General features: G+C 42.5%; 1 protein-coding gene across 2 annotated transcripts in view; it reads right to left on the reverse strand.

The window, feature by feature from the left end:
- The window catches only part of ARHGAP42 (Rho GTPase activating protein 42), a 160,276-nt gene that overhangs the window by 64,927 nt on the left and 76,363 nt on the right, over window positions 1-18,986 (reverse strand). For both annotated transcript variants that reach the window (XM_029048349.2, XM_029048348.2), the window contains exon 4: window positions 5,100-5,171. In XM_029048349.2, the coding sequence (XP_028904182.1) occupies window positions 5,100-5,171 (72 nt within the window). The remainder of the gene's footprint in view (window positions 1-5,099; window positions 5,172-18,986) is intronic.

Consider the following 18,986-nt stretch of genomic DNA (forward strand, 5'->3'; position numbering starts at 1 on the left):
CCCAAAGCAAAAAAAAAGAGACAGCTTTAATCTCTTGAGAATTTAAGGTTGGGAGGCATCAAATATTTGAAAGTGAAATTTGGATTTAATGGGGCATGACGTCAAATTTACTGCAATAAAAATCATGTTCCCCTGCTCGTTTGATAAAATTAGCAATTCTTTGTTGGCTTTGGCACAAACGATCAGAAATGTCTATTGCTGGTTTTAGATGAAGTTTTCTTTCTCCAGGAGCAAAAATAGTACTTGGATTAAAGTGTGTTGGAACCACAAATAATTCCCTTAATGGACCTAAAGAGAGGTGAGCTTGGCCAGGTTTTACTTTAACTTGGGTTTTTCTCCATTCGTCATTTCTCATCACTTTAACCATGCTGGATGAAAAATGGAGGACAGCTTGACTCTCTAGCAATATAAATGATACCAAAACTCCTTCCTTCTCCTGCTTCTCTTTTTCCTCCTCCAATATTATTCATTTAGTCACCCTTCTCTGTCTGGGGCTCTTCTGGACACTGGACTGTATCAGGGGTGCCAAATTTCATTTCAAGGATAGGGTCAAACTTGGGGTAGACTTCCCTGGGGCCACGGCTGGGAAAACCACAAGAGACGAAAGACTGGGGAGGCTGACCTACATACAGATGTAGAAATGAGGCTGGCGAGAGGGAGGTTGTCACACGAGGCAAAGGAGGGTAGTCTACCGTACATACATGAAGCAGCGTGACCTAGTAGAAAGAGCACAGGTTTGAGGATCAGAGGACCTGGGTTCTAATCCCAGCTCTGCCACATACCTGCTGTGTGATCCTCGGCAAATCACTTAACTTCTCTTTGCCTCAGTTTCCTCATGGGAGAAATGTGGATTCAGTCCTTGATTTCCCTCCTACTTAGCCTAGGAGTCCCATGTGGGACAGGGACTCCATCGGACCGATTATTACACTGTACTCTTCCAAGTGCTTGGTACAGTGCTCTGCACAAAATAAGTGCTCAATAAATTCAATTGAGTGAATGAATGAATGAAATAACTTGTATCTTCCCCAGTGTTTAGAAAGGTGCTTGACACATTGTAAGGGCTTAAAAAATACAGGATTAATGATAATAATAAAAGATCTACATGTATGGTGTTTACCTCAGTGCTTAGTGCTACCCCAGTGCTTAGAACAGTGCTTGACACATAGTAAGGGCTTAATAAATACAATAATAATGATAATAATAATAAAAGATCTACACATATGTTGTTGCTACCAGTTGAGATCTTTGCATTTTGAGTGCAGGGATTTTAGGGGGAAGAGGCTGATCAACTGAACAACTTTGGCTATCTTTTCATCCAGCTTCCACAGGAAATACTATTGAATGAATATCTTTAAGTTGCTGGAGTTGGGCTAGCTTAGCTTCCAGGTGTGTGTGTGTGTGTGTGTGTGTGTGTGTGTGTGAAGAACTAGTTCAGTGTAAATCCCAAATCTACAGGCTCACCACAGGAAGCCTAAAGAAAAAACTAGCAGTCTCAGCCCATGCCCAGGGATTTTCTAGAAGCAACAATGGCAACTGCCTGGACCTTAACAAGGCAGAGTCCTCAGGGAAGATAGCTGCTATAATAATACTACTAATAATGATAATGGCACTTGCTAAGTGCTTACTATGTGCCAAGCACTGTTCTAAGTGCTAGGGTAGATTCAAGTCCCTGTCCCACATAGGGCTCACACTCTTAATCCCCATTTTACAGATGAAAGAACTGAGGCCCAGAGAAGTAAAGCGACTTGCCCAAGGCCACACAGCAGACATGTGGCGGAGCCGGGATTAGACACGGGCATGACCTTCTGACTTTTATCTTCTCCAAGGAGCCTCTTTAAGTGCCAAGTTTGGTATTTCCAAAAATTGAAGGCTAGTAGGTTCACGCCACGTAAAGGGAACACTTCATCACACATTGATTTTCAGTACCGGAAGCAAGTTGGACAATACTTGAACAGTGGGAAGCAGCATTGCCTAGTGGCCAGAGCACATCCTGGGAGGCAGGAGGACCTGGGTTCTAATCCCAGTTCCACCACTTGCCTGCTGTGTGATCTTGGGTAAGTCACTTTACATTTCTGTGCCTCAGTTACCTCGTCTGTAATATGGGGATTAATAGTGTGAGCCCCATGTGGGACAGGACTTTGTCCAACCTGATTACCTTGCATCTACCCCAGCTCTTAGTACAGTGCCTGGCACATAGTAAGTGCTTAACAAATACTACTGATTAATCGATGGGATCAGACACAGTCCCAGTCCCACATAGGGCTCACAGTCTAAGGGGGAGGGAGAACAGGAATTTAATCTCCAGTTTACAGATGAGGAAACTGAGGCATAAAAAAATTACGTGACTTGTCCAAGGTCACCCAGGAGACAAGTGGCAGAACTGAAGAAGAATCTAGGTCTCCTAACATCCAGTCTCGTGCTCTTTCCATAGGTCACACTATTTGACTCGTAAGTGGTTTCAAATAGTAGTGTCTTAATAATACGTTATTGATCAGTTTACAGCTTCCCCTAAGAATTAACAGCATAACAAAATTTCAGTTTTTAAAGTACTTTGTCAACAGCTGGGAACAGCTGCTAAAACGCTGTCCTGGGTGTTGCCATATCTCTAAGAGAACAGCTTTTAAAAACAGTATAAAAGAGCAAAGCACTATTCTCAACTACGACTTCTGTCTTGTAGGTCAACACTTTTGGAAGTGTTTCTTTTCATCGGTCCAACATATGTGGGACTCTTAACTGGATAATGGAAATCAAAGGCATTTTTAGAACTCTAATTACAGCAGCATCCATGGCTCTACTTTCTGACAGTGAAAGTGTAAATAATTAGATTACAAATGCATTGATAAATCAAGGTCAGAAAGCCCCCAAATACTGAGCAGAAAATCAATAAATTAATGGCTTTTATTGAGCACCTTTTGCATGTGGAGTACTGTACTAGCACTGGGAGAGTACAACAGCATTGGTAGACACATTCCTTGCCTACAAGGAGCTTACAGTCTACAATAATCATACAAAGGAAATTAAAAGGCAAAAAAAAGATGTACTGTTTTCCAGTAATCACAGAGGTGGAGTCATAATAAAGGCAGTCAAATTATTTTTATATGCTTAATACCTTACTGTTTACTTTTCTGCTAAAACCAAGAAAAAATGTTCATCTGAATCCTATTATGGTCCTATAATAAATGAAAAACAGGCTTTCTTGTATGAAAATTTTTTTTCCCATGAAAATGAAAAAAATCTTCAATTCCAAGTTCCAAAAGCAAAGCTCTTTCTTCATCTCTCCCTTATCTTTGATGGAACTCTTCTGGAAGTGTTCCTTTTGAAATGACCCTTGGAACCTCTCATCAAGGAGTGAGAGTTAAAAAGGACATAGTTTGGACTCCCCTCTCTCCTCCCACCCCCCAACACACTGCTTAGTGAAATATTTGATTAGCCTAAATGCCACCTGGAAACTTTAACTGAATTTAAAAAAGAAGATCGACATTCTACTACATGCCTTCAGTCTAATTTTGCTTTCATTTGAGAATTTGGATTTAGAAAGCCAGATTTTTTTGAGGGCAAGGGAGTAGTCACCACATCTTCATGGGAAAATTTACATTTGAGTCCTCGTTCTTTAAAAGAAAGAAATGAACCCTGGATCTCAAATTCCATCATGCTCTATTATATATAGGGGAGATAAAGGAAGGGACTGATTAATATTGTACTCTCCACCCACAGATGTAACACTTGGGAGAGAGATAAAGCTTGGTTCAATTCAGATACAAATAACGTATCATAAAATGGTCATTTCCAGGCATCATAAGAATAGTATTTGATGGCATCATTTTATTTTCTGAGGAGAAAGAAGAATGTGTACAGCCTTTTGGGAAATCAAGTTTTGCTTGGAGGTTTTAAGAAATCAATTTGCTGGGTGGTTCAACTAAGCAAGAGAGGGACAGAAGGAACACATACTCTGGTATAGATTGTATTCCTGGACCAAAAAACAATTCCATTCTGTCTTAGGTTTTGCATTATGATGTAGAGTAAAAGTAATTACATTCTTAGCTCAGTGCATTTCTAATCCTTAGACATTTTTCTTCTGGCGACTGCTTCGAGCAATCTCTACCATTTATGTAGCTGTTCATAAGTTTAAATCAAGCTTCCATCCATCTCTCCTCAGGAATCTAATAGACTCATAATCCCTCTTCCCTCCCATCATTGTGACCACATCACTCTACCAAAAGCTGTGCTTGTACATGTGGAAAGTATGGGTATTTCAAAGGCCAAATTCAGGACTGTCATCTCTTTACTGTCTTCTTCCTCTATACTGGAAATTCATCCCTGGCCTGTAAGCTCACTGTGGGCAGGGAATGTGTCTACCAACTCTGTTACCTTGATTCTATTTATCTTGATTCTATTTATTGCTATTGCTTTTGTCTGTCTGTCTCCCCCGTCAAAGGGCAGGGTCTGTCTATCTGTTACTGATTTGTACATTCCAAGCGCTTAGTACAGTGCTCTGCACATAGTAAGTGCTCAATAAATACTATTGAATGAATTAATGAATGAGTATTTCAATATGCTAATTACATGTTTAAAGAAAATAACTGAAATTGATGGAAGCTGATCCTTTCTGCCAGAAATATCTGGGTTGGTTGTCAGGTACTTTAGGAGAGGGGATACGAGGTCATTTTGACTAGGCCTCTTCCACTTTGCTTGACTGGACGTAGCTACCTCATGCTACAGTGAACTAGTATTTTTACCTTTCTATTAATTATCCTGAATATGATTCCATCTAACAAATCTCCATTAAAAAACAAAACAGTAAAACAACGGAGATATGATATCTGAAGAAAAAGAAAAAAAATCGAATGGAAGCCAGAAGGAAAGACCCGTATTTTGAACGCTGGTAGAAACAGTCCCGTTTTACTTAACAGGAACTCATCCTTTCTAGCTTGGTAGTGGAGACAATTCCCTGTGATGGAGTAAAAAATAAACACAATGGAATTACTGGAAAGGGCAGCTCAACTCTGAAAAATATTATCATTTAGTATTGTGCCATATTCCAAGTACTGAAATGCACGAACATCTGGAGAAGGATACATTTTTAGGAAGAAGTTACTTACTTTGGCTGCACCAATTTGTTCTTTACGAAACTTCTCAAGGGGGGCTATTAGCACATCGTTAGCATTTTGAATCTGAAACACAAAATATGCAAATGTTAAAACTTGCAATATTTTCGTGAACACCATTTTGGAAAAATTCTACACTGTACATTTAACCCATTTAAAACGCTCAAGTTAAACATCTTTCTCTCACTTCAGCCAACTAACAATGACGATATAAGGAAAATATTTCCCTGCAGTTGTGTTTTGTGCTTAGTATTCCAAACTTGTATTCTTTGCATTAATAGTTGAAAAAGAGAGAGATGCACACAATTCTCAGTTACCCCAAACAATGAAGGAAATAAATGTAGTGAATTGCAAATACTCCAAAAATACTCCAGTGGTCTTTAATGATGGGTATGTTTGATCAGAAGCAGTACTTATGGAGGGCTTACTCTACGTAGTGCCCTGTATTATACATTTGGGAGAGTACCAGAGAGTTTCAGCCTAAGAGGAAAGGAAAATAAGCAGCCCAAGATACGCAGTGGGTAAAAAAGGATGGAAAATAAACCTGGTGTAAGGATGGAGGGTGGTAGCAGCTAAGCTGAACTATACTAGGCAGGGAGAGGGCTGAGGTTAGGGGCCTGAGGGAAGCAAAGAGCAATCACAGCTTTTTCTTATGGTATTTGTTAAGTGCTTACTATGTGCCAGGAACTGTTCTAAGCACTGGGGTAGTTACAAGCAAGTCGGGTTGGATGTAACCCTTGCCCCACATGGAGCTCACAGTCTTAATCCCCACTTTACTGGTGAGAAGCAGGATGGCCTATTGGATAGAGCATGGGCTCTCATTCTGGCTCTGCCACTTGTCTGCTATGTGACTTTGGGCAAGTCACTTTACTTCTCTGTGCCTCGGTTACCTCCTCTCTAAAATGGGGATTAAAACTGTGAGTCCAGCATGGGACAGGGACTGTGTCCAACCCAATTTGCTTATATTCATTCATTCATTCAATAGTATTTATTGAGCGCTTACTATGTGCAGAGCACTGTACTAAGCGCTTGGGATGAACAGGTCGGCAACAGATAGAGACAGTCCCTGCCGTTTGACGGGCTTACGGTCTAATCGGGGGAGACGGACAGACAAGAACAATGGCACTAAACAGCGTCAAGGGGAAGAACATCTCGTAAAAACAATGGCAACTAAATAGAATCAAGGCGATGTACAATTCATTAACAAAATAAATAGGGTAACGAAAATATATACAGTTGAGCGGACGAGTACAGTGCTGTGGGGATGGGAAGGGAGAGGTGGAGGAGCAGAGGGAAAAGGGGAAAATGAGGCTTTAGCTGCGGAGAGGTAAAGGGGGGATGGCAGAGGGAGTAGAGGGGGAAGAGGAGCTCAGTCTGGGAAGGCCTCTTGGAGGAGGTGATTTTTAAGTAAGGTTTTGAAGAGGGAAAGAGAATCAGTTTGGCGGAGGTGAGGAGGGAGGGCGTTCCAGGACCGCGGGAGGACGTGACCCAGGGGTCGACGGCGGGATAGGCGAGACCGAGGGACGGTGAGGAGGTGGGCGGCAGAGGAGCGGAGCGTGCGGGGTGGGCGGTAGAAAGAGAGAAGGGAGGAGAGGTAGGAAGGGGCAAGGTGATGGAGAGACTTGAAGCCTAGAGTGAGGAGTTTTTGTTTGGAGCGGAGGTCGATAGGCAACCACTGGAGTTGTTTAAGAAGGGGAGTGACATGCCCAGATCGTTTCTGCAGGAAGATGAGCCGGGCAGCGGAGTGAAGAATAGACCGGAGCGGGGCGAGAGAGGAGGAAGGGAGGTCAGAGAGAAGGCTGACACAGTAGTCTAGCCGGGATATAACGAGAGCCCGTAATAGTAAGGTAGCCGTTTGGGTGGAGAGGAAAGGGTGGATCTTGGCGATATTGTAGAGGTGAAACCGGCAGGTCTTGGTAACGGATAGGATGTGTGGGGTGAACGAGAGGGACGAGTCAAGGATGACACCGAGATTGCGGGCCTGCGGGACGGGAAGGATGGTCGTGCCATCCACGGTGATGGAGAAGTCTGGGAGCGGACCGGGCTTGGGAGGGAAGATGAGGAGCTCAATCTTGCTCATGTTGAGTTTTAGGTGGCGGGCCGACATCCAGGTGGAGACGTCCTGGAGGCAGGAGGAGATGCGAGCCTGAAGGGAGGGGGAGAGGACGGGGCGGAGATGTAGATCTGCGTGTCATCTGCGTAGAGATGGTAGTCAAAGCCGTGAGAGCGGATGAGTTCACCGAGGGAGTGAGTGTATTTAGTACAGTGCCTAGTACAGAGTAAGTGCTTAACAAATACCACAGTTATTATTATTATTTGGTAACTCAGGCACAGATAAGTTAAGTGACTTGCCCTAGGTCACACAGTGGACAAGTGATGGAGCCTGGGCCAGGATTTAGAACCCAGGTCCTTCTGACTCCCAGGCCTCTCTCCATTAGACCACACTTCTTATCTAAATTTGGCAACATTAGTGGAGGATTAAATTCACAGGGTGGGAATGTTAATTATTGTTTAATGAGCAATGTAACAGTACATCAGTCCACTTAAATATTAGTTCAATATAAAAGAAATCTCTTAGATTGTGGATCACCTGAAGGAGAGGAAATGTGTCTAATTTCCACCTGAGTATTCTCTCCCAGAATTTAGTACAATGTCTGCAAACAGTAAATACTTAAATACTATTAACTACTCATTAGCTTTTCTTTTTTTAAAGAAGATTCTCCCAACTCTGCAGTTTGGATGGGCGAAGGTAAGAAATGGGGGAGTTGAAAGTTCTCAAGATACATCAGTGTCAGCTGCAAAAACATCATGGAGAATAATTCTGAAGGAATTATTTTCCACCAGGATTTCAGTTTCCATCTTCCATCACCACTGAGAAAAATCTTCTAAAGCCAATAAAAAGTTGAAGAAAAACTTGAGTTGAGAAAATTGCAGGAAGAAGCCAGTATTACTTAATCATGGGAATAATGCGAGAACAGGAAGAAACTTCATATTTTTTCCAGACATTAGGCTACTGGTCTTTTATGTGTCACTGGGTCTTTCATTCTTGATTTAGAACCCTCTGCCATGTTGCTACTTCATTAGGTTTGTTCCTAACATAGATTGTTTGTTCTTGGGATTGTAACTTCATTGCACCTAGGGATGGTTTCTACAGATTATGTTGTATTGTACTCACCCAAGTGCTTAGTACAGTGCTCTGCACACAGTAAATGCTCAATAAATACCACTGATTGATTAATGAGGCTCATCTGGGCTCTCCTAACCACACCTCACTCTCACACCTCCATTACCTTGTTCACACTGTTCTCCTCTGCCTTTCTTTCATAAGCACTCAGGTATTCGTGAGAGTGAAAGAAGATATGGGGGGAAAAGAAAAAGAAAGAAAAGGGGTGAGAAAGAGAGTGAGGCAGTATACATGAGATAGGAAGAGTGTGGGAGGACTGTGAGAAGTGTTTAGAATAGGACAATAGAAAAGAACTCAGAAAAGTTGAAAAAGGTCTACAAAAAGCAGAGAAAAGGAAAAAAGCAAGAGAGGAAAATACCGGGGATAATATGGGGAATAATATTAATAGTAATAATGATGGTATTTGTTAAGTGCTTACTGTGTGCCAGGCACTGTTCTAAGCACTGAGATAGATACAAGTTCATCAGGTTGGACACAGTCCCTGTCCCACATGGGGGTGACAGTCTAATCCCCATTTTACAGATGAAGTAACAGGCACAGAGAAGTTACGTGACTTGCCCAGGGTCACACAGCAGATGCGCTCCCAGGCCCTTGCTTTTATCATTAGGCCATACTGCTTCAAAGAAGGGAAGACCATAATAGGTAGAGTGAAACTAAAGTACCAAAGTGCCTAAAAGGATGGGAATCAATAGGGTCTCCAAAACTCAGCATCCACCAGCAATTCCATGTTCATCTGCTTCTTTGTTGATTGTTAAATTCCTTCCAGAGTCGGGTGGGAAGACCCTGAATATTAAATCATTCACATCTTTTTTCCCAGACTCTGTGACTATCCCGCTACCACCGGCTCTATCCCTTCATGATCTACACCAAGGTTCCCAGTGCCAACTCTTGCTTCGATTATCTAATAACTATATTGGTGCACTAAAATCATGTTGAATCAGACTATAACATAAGTGGCACAGAACTATAGTCTTTCTCGTGATAAGCACTCAATCTGAGTGCGGTCTGAACTCACTTCCTGGGTTCGAGTAAACAGGCCAAAAACTCATGTGGTAGCCGGTCTGACAAACGTAAATCCTGGAATCTCTATCAGGCTGCTGTTTGCAATATGTGAACTCAATTTCAGATCAAAAGGAGGACCACTGCACTCAGGAATCTTGTAAAAATTTATAACTTATGCTCTCTCTGACCCATATTTTAGAATAAAGTCTAACACATGGATTGCTTTCATCCATACACTTATCAGGTCAATACAAATGTTTCCCACTGAAGCAATCCAAATATAAGAAGAGAAATTGCTGATGGGGGGCGGGGGAGGGTGTCATTCTCTCTTCCTCTCTCTCTCTCCAAATCAATCCTCTGGATTGTAAACTTCTTGTGGGAAGACAACAAGTCTACCAATGCTATCGTATTGTACTTTTCCAAGGACTTAGAACAGAGTTCTGCAAGCAGTAAGAGCTCAATAAATAGCATTAAATGAAGCAGATTTGAACACAATGACAGGTGATGCAGAAGGCAAAGGCATAAGTATGACAAACAGTAATAACCACATGCTCGTGGTCTTTTCAGCCACGCCCACCCTCTTTAACAGGACCTAACTCTAAGCAGCATCAACTTCAAATCAGTAAGTCTAACAGAGAAAAGAATGGGAAGACTCCTGCCTTTATGGAACTACTGCTATGTGTGGTTCAAATGCTTCAGTGTCGACTAGACTGTAAGCTCACTGTCGGCAGGGAATGCATCCGTTTACTGTTATACTGTACTTTCCCAAGCACTTAGTACAGTGTTCTTCACACAGTAAGCGCTCAATACAACTGACTGTTGTCTAGTGGAGCAATATGGGATTGGGAGCCAGCTGGACCCTACCCAAATGATCCTGGACAAGTCATGTAACTCCCCTGGACCTCCACTTGCTTATCTGTAAAATGGAGATAAGAGCGATTGTGAGCATCAGGGATCATGTGTGTGTGCATATCTACCCCACCACTCAGCACATAGTAAGTTCTTAATAGATGCCATGTTCATTATTATTTCTGAACCAGTCCATCTTAACTCTGAGCTGCCCACTGGAGGTCTGGCTGTCCAGATAATAATAATAATAATAATGATAATAATAATAATAATAGTATCTGTTAAGCACTTACTATGTGCTGGGCACCATTCTAAGTGCTGGGGTAGATACAAGCAAATCAGGTTGGACACAATTCCTGTCCCACCTGGGGCTCACAGTCTCAATCCCCATTTTACAGATGAGGTAATGGAGGAACAGAGAAGTTAAGTGACTTGCCCAAGGTCACACAGCAGACAAGTGGCAGAGCCAGGATTAGCCCCCATGACCTGATTCCAGGCCTATCCAATACACCATGCCAGCATCTAACCTTTTCCTGATATCTAGGGCATCTTTTTCTGTATTACTTTGGCAAGAAAAATAGCAGTTGTTTTTGCTATCAGTTAAGCTACCTGGTACATAAGACCCCTCCTCAATCATTGTTTGGGATATAGTCAGTTTCCAATCCATATCCAATATTGGAACATAAAGGCAATAAGTTCCCTGGGGGTGGCAGGGGTCCTTTTCTGAATATTAAAACTTGACACCCCCACCACCCCCACCCCATCTAGAGTGTAGGCTCATTGTGGGCAGGGAATGTGTCTAATGTTGCATTGTACTCTCTTAGTACAGTGCTTTGCACACAGCAAACGCACAATAAATACAACTGAATGAATGACAAATATGTTAAGGTAATCCCCTTTATACAGGATAAAGACATATTGGAAACTTATTAGAACATCACTTTAGGATCCATCGTCTGCAAAACAAAATGTAATTATCAATTATAGTAGAAAAATCTTTCTTTTAACCACATGAAAACATTTCCACTATGATTTGAAGGTGATTTATGAACACTCCCTTGTGGCAGTTTATTAGAACCACTTGAAATAGCAAACAAATAGTGACAGGAAACCTAACAGAGTGCCTGGCAAAATGTGTTGGAGTGAAGGGCTAATGCAGAAGTTAGCCCATAGTTAAAAGATTTCTTATCTGCTAAATATTGAATTAAGCTTTATCTCTTTGGTGATACTGCCACCGAGAATAAAAACATAACTAGCTTAGGATGAGTTTTGAATTTAAACAAACCACATGAAAATGCATTACTTGATTCTGGGCTTTAGCAGGTGGTTGGTAGGTATATTTCTAGTACATGAGTTCATTTTAGTCGTTTCTCTACAGGAGAAATATGACCACTTTCACTATGAAGTATTTATATTACCTAAGGAAATCAAATTTGCTTGATCCCAAATGCATTTCTTTTTCCTAGAGTACCTCAGTAAAATCTGAGGGAATGCATTCCTAGACTGGAATGAGACACTGACTCTCCAGGGATTGTTGGCATGAGTCTAAGTACATCATTCAGAAGGAAACAGTAAAAAGTATTTCTAGGTATGGCAGTGGAGAAACCAAAATGACATTCTTATAATATGCTTTTGTCCCCCAACTTGATAATTCTAAGTAGAAGAAAATGCAGGGTTACAGCAAGAGTTGCTGTGATTCAAACATCACACTAATACAATTTTGCTATAATGATCAAATGACAACCATTTTCTTTGAGGCCTAAGTAACCTTGCAAGATTGGGGCCTCTCCCTTGCTCATTACAGAGCATCAGCGCACTGGATCCACTGACAGGAGAGAAGGGATGGCAAAAATGGCTCAAGGATGTGGTACCAAAATAACCTCTCCTGATACACGCTCCCACCATCCTTTTCCTTCCAACCTCTTCCACCTACATAACTGGAGCTAGTGGCATGAAGGAGACTAGTGCTATAAAGTCAAAACAGATATCATAAATCTGTCTCAATTCCAAAGTCTTATGTTGAGGACCATCTCTACTTTAGCTTGATTTACTCTCTCCAAACTGGTGAGTGGGTAGTGTGGATATCCTGACCACCAGCATTTTGGGGGGATTTTATGTATTCTCATTACTCAGTACTGAGGTTTCACTCAGTGTATCTATCTATGTTACTGTGCGGAGTGTGATCCTTCCAAAAGAGGTGAGGACCAAACTCAGTGTTTCTTATGTTAGAGGAAATGTTTCTTTCCATAATAAAAAGAGACCCAACCCTGCTCTTTATTGGCAGAAATAAGGGTGGGTACACAAAAATGAAATGAGATGTCAGCACAAAAGTGTATAGGCACCAAATCAACTCTGACCAACAACTATACAGTGATAGTACTAATAGTATTTATTTAGTACCATCTACATTAAGCACTGGGAAAGAATAAAAAGGTGGGTATTAGACACAGTCCCTGTCCCCAGCAGGGGAGCTCACAAGGTGACATTCTTAAAGTGGAGATTTCTCTCTAGACCTAAGATGATAGCATATTTATCTTAGGCATTTTTTATTCTAGTTTTTGACTTCTAGTTCTTTTTTAAGAACAAATGAAGTACATAATTTTGGGGGAAGAGTTTTAAGTAGATATGATACAGTGGAGTATATCTGGGACTTTGAGCACAACACGCAACATAGCGTTTTGGCTCACATTTGGCTGTCGTGAGCCAATCTTCTATTATGGTTGCTAGGGTTGCATTATTTGGAGAATAAAATGAAGAACCAAAGTAGGTGACTTGATGCATCCAGAGCTTCAAGTCAGGAAAAATACAGACCTAAATTGATTCTGTAAGGGACTCTCTGCTTCAATCCCTAAGTTTGTAGAGTTTCTCAGGAGATTATGGGCAGAATCACAGGATGTGCTGCCCAGAGAGACCTGCTCTGGTTGTTAGAAACTGTTAGACCAAGCCAGTAGTAGCTTCCAATCTGCCCCAGAAAATTGACCCGTGGTCACCCCAACTCTTCAGCACATACTCTGCCTGAGCTGGGAAAATGAGCCTTCAATAGCCAAAGTATTCTCCAGTAGTTAAGGCTGCAGAGAACTGGCTTCAAAGTGAATCATGCATCTGAGCTTTTCCTGGAAAAGTGCTTAATAAGTTCTTACGTGTTAATGAATAAACACCAGAATGAAAAGGAGGAATATGGGAAGAGAGTGACAGAAAGTACTTTTAAACAATTCTGGATAAAGCCTTCAGCTTCATGGTCATTAGTATTCTTCTGAAATACAATTTCTTGACACTGTTGTTCTTTCTCATTGCATTCACTGCTTATGTCGTCTCTGGAGGGGGAAACTAAATATTCATTCCATCTGTTTTAAATTCTGCATTTTTGCATTTGCAGTAAGCTTAACAGTCTTTGTTGGCTTATAAATAAAGAGAAAAAGATCATTAGAGTTAAATTCCCAGGATTGCTATTATTTTACAGTAATTACATTTTAAAGTTTGAATGTTTTAATATTTTTAATCAAAATTGCTGAATACTTCGAAAAAGCCAGGTTGCTAGGGTTGGAAGAATGGTTTTCAATATCACCATGTCCATCTTGCACTTTAAATTATCACAGCTTGCCTCTGGAACAGAGTTCAGCATCTATTAAGATCATTGCCCAAGTACTACAGTATTTGATGAATCAAATGAGCTTTTATGGGAATTTTGATAGGTGGAGTTTAAATTGACCTACTGATATGTAGAATAACTAGGAATACATTACACTAGTCATTAAAGGGCATTGCAAATTAAGGAGATTATGAATTCTGCCTCCATCCAGTGATCAAATTATATCTAACCCCATATATCTTGTGGAATGCTATCGAGGCAATTTATACTCAATCTTAAAAATTTAGTCCATGTAATTCAGTGTACTCTCCTACTCCCATATGGTCAAAGTAGATAGGTCACTGATGCTAAATTACAGCCCCTTTAAGTGTCACAGTGTCATTAAGAAGGGCAAAAGAGAATTCTTATATAAATATTCATGTTCAACAATATGAGATGAAATCAGAGTTAAATTGAAAGCAGCACCGGGTTGGACAAGAATCAAACTGCCTTGAAAGTTCACAGTAATTTTTTTTTATTTTCCAGTATGGGTAAAAAAATAAGGCAGGATTCAGGGCTCCTTTTGTCACTGTTTATGCCACTAGACTTTCAAAAGTTCTTTGATTTGTTTCCAGAAATTTACAGAGAAAAGATGGTTCACAACCCTTTAGTCACTTAAAGGTCAAATGCTATTTTTCCCATGAGTAGAACAGCTGTAGATAAATGCTCCGTTTCTAGTAGTTATAATATTAGCAGCGATAATATGTATTACTGTGCACTGTGTGCAAAGCCCTATATTAAGCACTGGGAATAAATACACATGTGAGAAGGGTCTCTTCTCTAACCCTCAAGGGACTCACCATCTAAAAAGTGTGGACTGGGTAATTTTATCAAGTGTTATCCTGGAAGGACAATATTCAGCTGTTTTGTCTCCCTATACAGAATTCAGTCAGCATCAAAGAGCTTCACGTCTGATAATTTGGCATTAAAAAGTTCAGTCTTCTCTCTCAAATCCTGCACTGCCTGAAATCAGTGTCCCTGTTTATAAAGATCTGGGAGGAGAAATGAAGCACTCAGTACAGTGCTTTGTACTCAGTAAGTGCTCAATAAATATGATCAGTTGAGGGTCTATATGCTGTCATTACATTATACTGGATTCTCTGTGTACTGCACATACCTTAATGTGGGTCTGTTACTTTCAGTGTGGTGAAGCCAAGCCTGGCATTCACACATGCCACCAGTGACCACCCTAGCGACCCTTGCATTTTTAATGCACTTTCATGAGAAAATCTTCAATGTGACTACAAGACCCATCTGTGCCACGCCCATGGTATTTTAGACTTGAGGCAAATGTGAATTTATGTAATTTCAACTGTTTGGCAAAGGAGGATTCTGTTTCCTAGCTATGGTTTCTAATCCTGGCTCCATCCCTTGCCTGCTGTGTGGCCTTAGACAGGTCATTTAACTTCTCTGTGCCTCGGTTTTCTCATCTGAAAAATGGGGGTTAAATACACCTTCTCCCTTCCCTTAGACTGTGAGCCCCATGTGGAAAAGGGGCAGAATTTGAGGGGCAGGTGTTCATCCTGAGTAACTTGTATTTACCCAGCGAGGACAAGCAAAAATGGTACAGACTCTTTGAAGACATAATCTAGTCCAAACCCCCGCAATTTTTAGAGCAGTGGAATCCCAAGAGGTAGCAAGAGGAGGCTGGTCATCAGAAAAAAAAAGTTATTTATCTTGAACTGAAGCTTAAAGAAAAAAGGGATATCAGAAGAGGAGTCAAAGAAAGTGACAGGTGAAGTATGAGCTTGCCCCATATCAATTTGCCTTCCATTTGAACACAGAACCCTCCTGAATGCCAAAACATGCAGTAAGCCGCATACTGTAGAGTACACACTGAAAATATGAAGTATATGTTTACACACCTGCTGCTATGAGCCATTTATAGAGCCTGTGCTCTGAAAGATCCACAATAATTGTGGTATTTGTTAAGCGCTTAGTATGTGCCGAGCTTCCAAAAAATACCACTGCCTGATTGATTGAATTTAACCACCAAATAGGCATTCCAAAACCACAGACAGGGAAATTTGGCAAAGGAATCCCTTCCACTTTGCCTTCAATGGTAACAGCGTGACATTATCAAGTGATTTGATCTCTTTGATTGATTAAATATTCATTCATTCAATAGTATTTATTGAGCGCTTACTATGTGCAGAGCACTGTACTAAGCGCTTGGGATGAACAGGTCGGCAACAGATAGAGACAGTCCCTGCCGTTTGACGGGCTTACGGTCTAATCGGGGGAGACGGACAGACAAGAACAATGGCACTGAACAGCGTCAAGGGGAAGGACATCTCGTAAAAACAATGGCAACTAAATAGAATCAAGGCGATGTACAATTCATTAACAAAATAAATAGGGTAACGAAAATATATACAGTTGAGCGGATGAGTACAGTGCTGTGGCGATGGGAAGGGAGAGGTGGAGGAGCAGAGGGAAAAGGGGAAAATGAGGCTTTAGCTGCGGAGAGGTGAAGGGGGGATGGCAGAGGGAGTAGAGGGGGAAGAGGAGCTCAGTCTGGGAACGCCTCTTGGAGAAGGTGATTTTTAAGTAAGGTTTTGAAGAGGGAAAGAGAATCAGTTTGGCGGAGGTGAGGAGGGAGGGCGTTCCAGGACCGCGGGAGGACGTGACCCAGGGGTCTACGGCGGGATAGGCGAGACCGAGGGACGGTGAGGAAGTGGGCGGCAGAGGAGCGGAGCGTGCGGGGTGGGCGGTAGAAAGAGAGAAGGGAGGAGAGGTAGGAAGGGGCAAGGTGATGGAGAGCCTTGAAGCCTAGAGTGAGGAGTTTTTGTTTGGAGCAGAGGTCGATAGGCAACCACTGGAGTTGTTTAAGAAGGGGAGTGACATGCCCAGATCGTTTCTGCGGGAAGATGAGCCGGGCAGCGGAGTGAAGAATAGACCGGAGCAGGGCGAGAGAGGAGGAAGGGAGGTCAGAGAGAAGGCTGACACAGTAGTCTAGCCGGGATATAACGAGAGCCCGTAATAGTAAGGTAGCCGTTTGGGTGGAGAGGAAAGGGTGGATCTTGGCGATATTGTAGAGGTGAAACCGGCAGGTCTTGGTAACGGATAGGATGTGTGGGGTGAACGAGAGGGACGAGTCAAGGATGACACCGAGATTGCGGGCCTGAGAGACGGGAAGGATGGTCGTGCCATCCACGGTGATAGAGAAGTCTGGGAGAGGACCGGGTTTGGGAGGGAAGATGAGGAGCTCAGTCTCGCTCATGTTGAGTTTTAGGTGGCGGGCCGACATCCAGGTGGAGACGTCCCGGAGGCAGGAGGAGATGCGAGCCTGAAGGGAGGGGGAGAGGACGGGGCGGAGATGTAGATCTGCGTGTCATCTGCGTAGAGATGGTAGTCAAAGCCGTGAGAGCGGATGAGTTCACCGGGGGAGTGAGTGTAAATGGAGAACAGAAGAGGGCCGAGAACTGACCCTTGAGGAACTCCAACAGTTAAAGGATGGGAGGGGGAGGAGGCTCCAGCGTAGGAGACCGAGAATGATCGGCCAGAGAGGTAAGAGGAGAACCAGGAGAGGACAGAGTCCGTGAAGCCAAGGTGAGATAAGGTATGGAGGAGGAGGGGATGGTCGACAGTGTCAAAGGCAGCAGAGAGGTCAAGGAGGATCAGAATGGAGTAGGAGCCATTGGATTTGGCAAGAAGGAGGTCATGGGTCACCTTAGAGAGAGCAGTCTCGGTAGAGTGGAGGGGACGGAAGCCAGATTGGAGGGGGTCTAGGAGAGAATGGGAGTTAAGGAATTCTAGGCATCGATTGTAGACGACTCGTTCTAGGATTTTGGAAAGGAAGGGTAGTAGGGAGATAGGACGATAACTGGAGGGGGAAGTGGGGTCAAGAGCGGGTTTAAATACAGGAACTTGAAATATTCTGAACAAATGAAGAAACTGAAGAAGCAAAATCAGCCCTGAACTAGCATCTTATAGCACCAAGTCTCAAACGGAGGACCCCAAAGTGCCATATTTACATAGCTGTTTATCAATCAAAATTCAAAAGAAAATGAAAGGAATAATTTCAGTGAAGATAGGCCACGGTTTAGAAAATCCTATCCAAGGTTAATATTTCTACTGTTAGTTTTGGAGCCAAAGTAATTTTTCCAGCTCCATTTTGCTTGCCTGTACTGTCAACTGTGAAGATGGGTAATTCAGTCCTAGCTGAAGACAACCTGGTCCAACTGTATGAGACACCTAACCCCTGAATCGGAGAAGCAGCATGGAGAAGCAGCATGGCCTAGTGGATAAAGCACGGGCCTGTGAATCAGAAGGCCCTGCGTTCTAATCCCGGCTCCATCGCTTCTGTGCTGTGTGACCTTGAGTAGTCACTTCAATTCTCTGTGCTTCAGTCCTTCATCTGTAAAATGGGGATTTAAGACTGTGAGCCCCATGTGGAGCAGGGATTGTGTCCAACCCAATTATCTTACATCTACCCCAAAGCTTAGTACAGTGCCAGACATATAGTAAGCACTTAAATACCACAGTCATTATTATTATTATCATCATCAGAGAGGGATCCTGGGGCAGAGGAGAAGGGTGCAAAACATGATCTTGGCAGCCAAATCCACCCTGACATCCTCATGTAAAATTCCCAAGGGAAATGTGGAATTTGGGGAAATTTGGAAAATTCCTCTGCCACCTCAAGGTCACAGGCCCGAGGTTTGTATGCAACATCTCCAATTCCCACCACAGTCTTCCAGCTGAGCTGGAGGGAAAGGAGAGTTTCTCACAGGGGAGAGCCCCACCAGACAGTCATTTCTGCCTGTCTCCGAGATGGCGAATAAATCTCTGGGCTGGAAATCTCTGCTCCCAGAAAGCAGACTGGCAAAAAAAGCTTTCAAGAGACATTTCTGAGGGCTCGGGTTTTACCATTCAGACTTCCTCACCCACACCTGTGCATTCTAGTCTACTTCTGCCCAAGCAAATCTTTCGCCACTGGAGGACGTAGCCTTAATTGCTTAAATAACAAAATGATCAAACTGGGTGGTGATGTACCTTCTCTTTTTCCTTATTAACTGTTGTTGAAATAATGGTGAAGTCATCCTTTTACCCTAAACCTGTGCAAGTTGAATGGCTTAAATCAACATGCTCATTTGTCTCATTGTCATCTTCCCCATCTCCAACCTCTTGCTCATGTCCTACCTTCAGCCTCCAATGCCCTGGCCCTGCCACATCCAGCAGACCACCACTATCCTGTGGGCAGGAAAGGTGTCTG

Source organism: Ornithorhynchus anatinus, chromosome 20 (assembly GCF_004115215.2).
Source record: "Ornithorhynchus anatinus isolate Pmale09 chromosome 20, mOrnAna1.pri.v4, whole genome shotgun sequence".
NCBI classification, from domain to species: Eukaryota; Metazoa; Chordata; class Mammalia; order Monotremata; family Ornithorhynchidae; genus Ornithorhynchus; species Ornithorhynchus anatinus.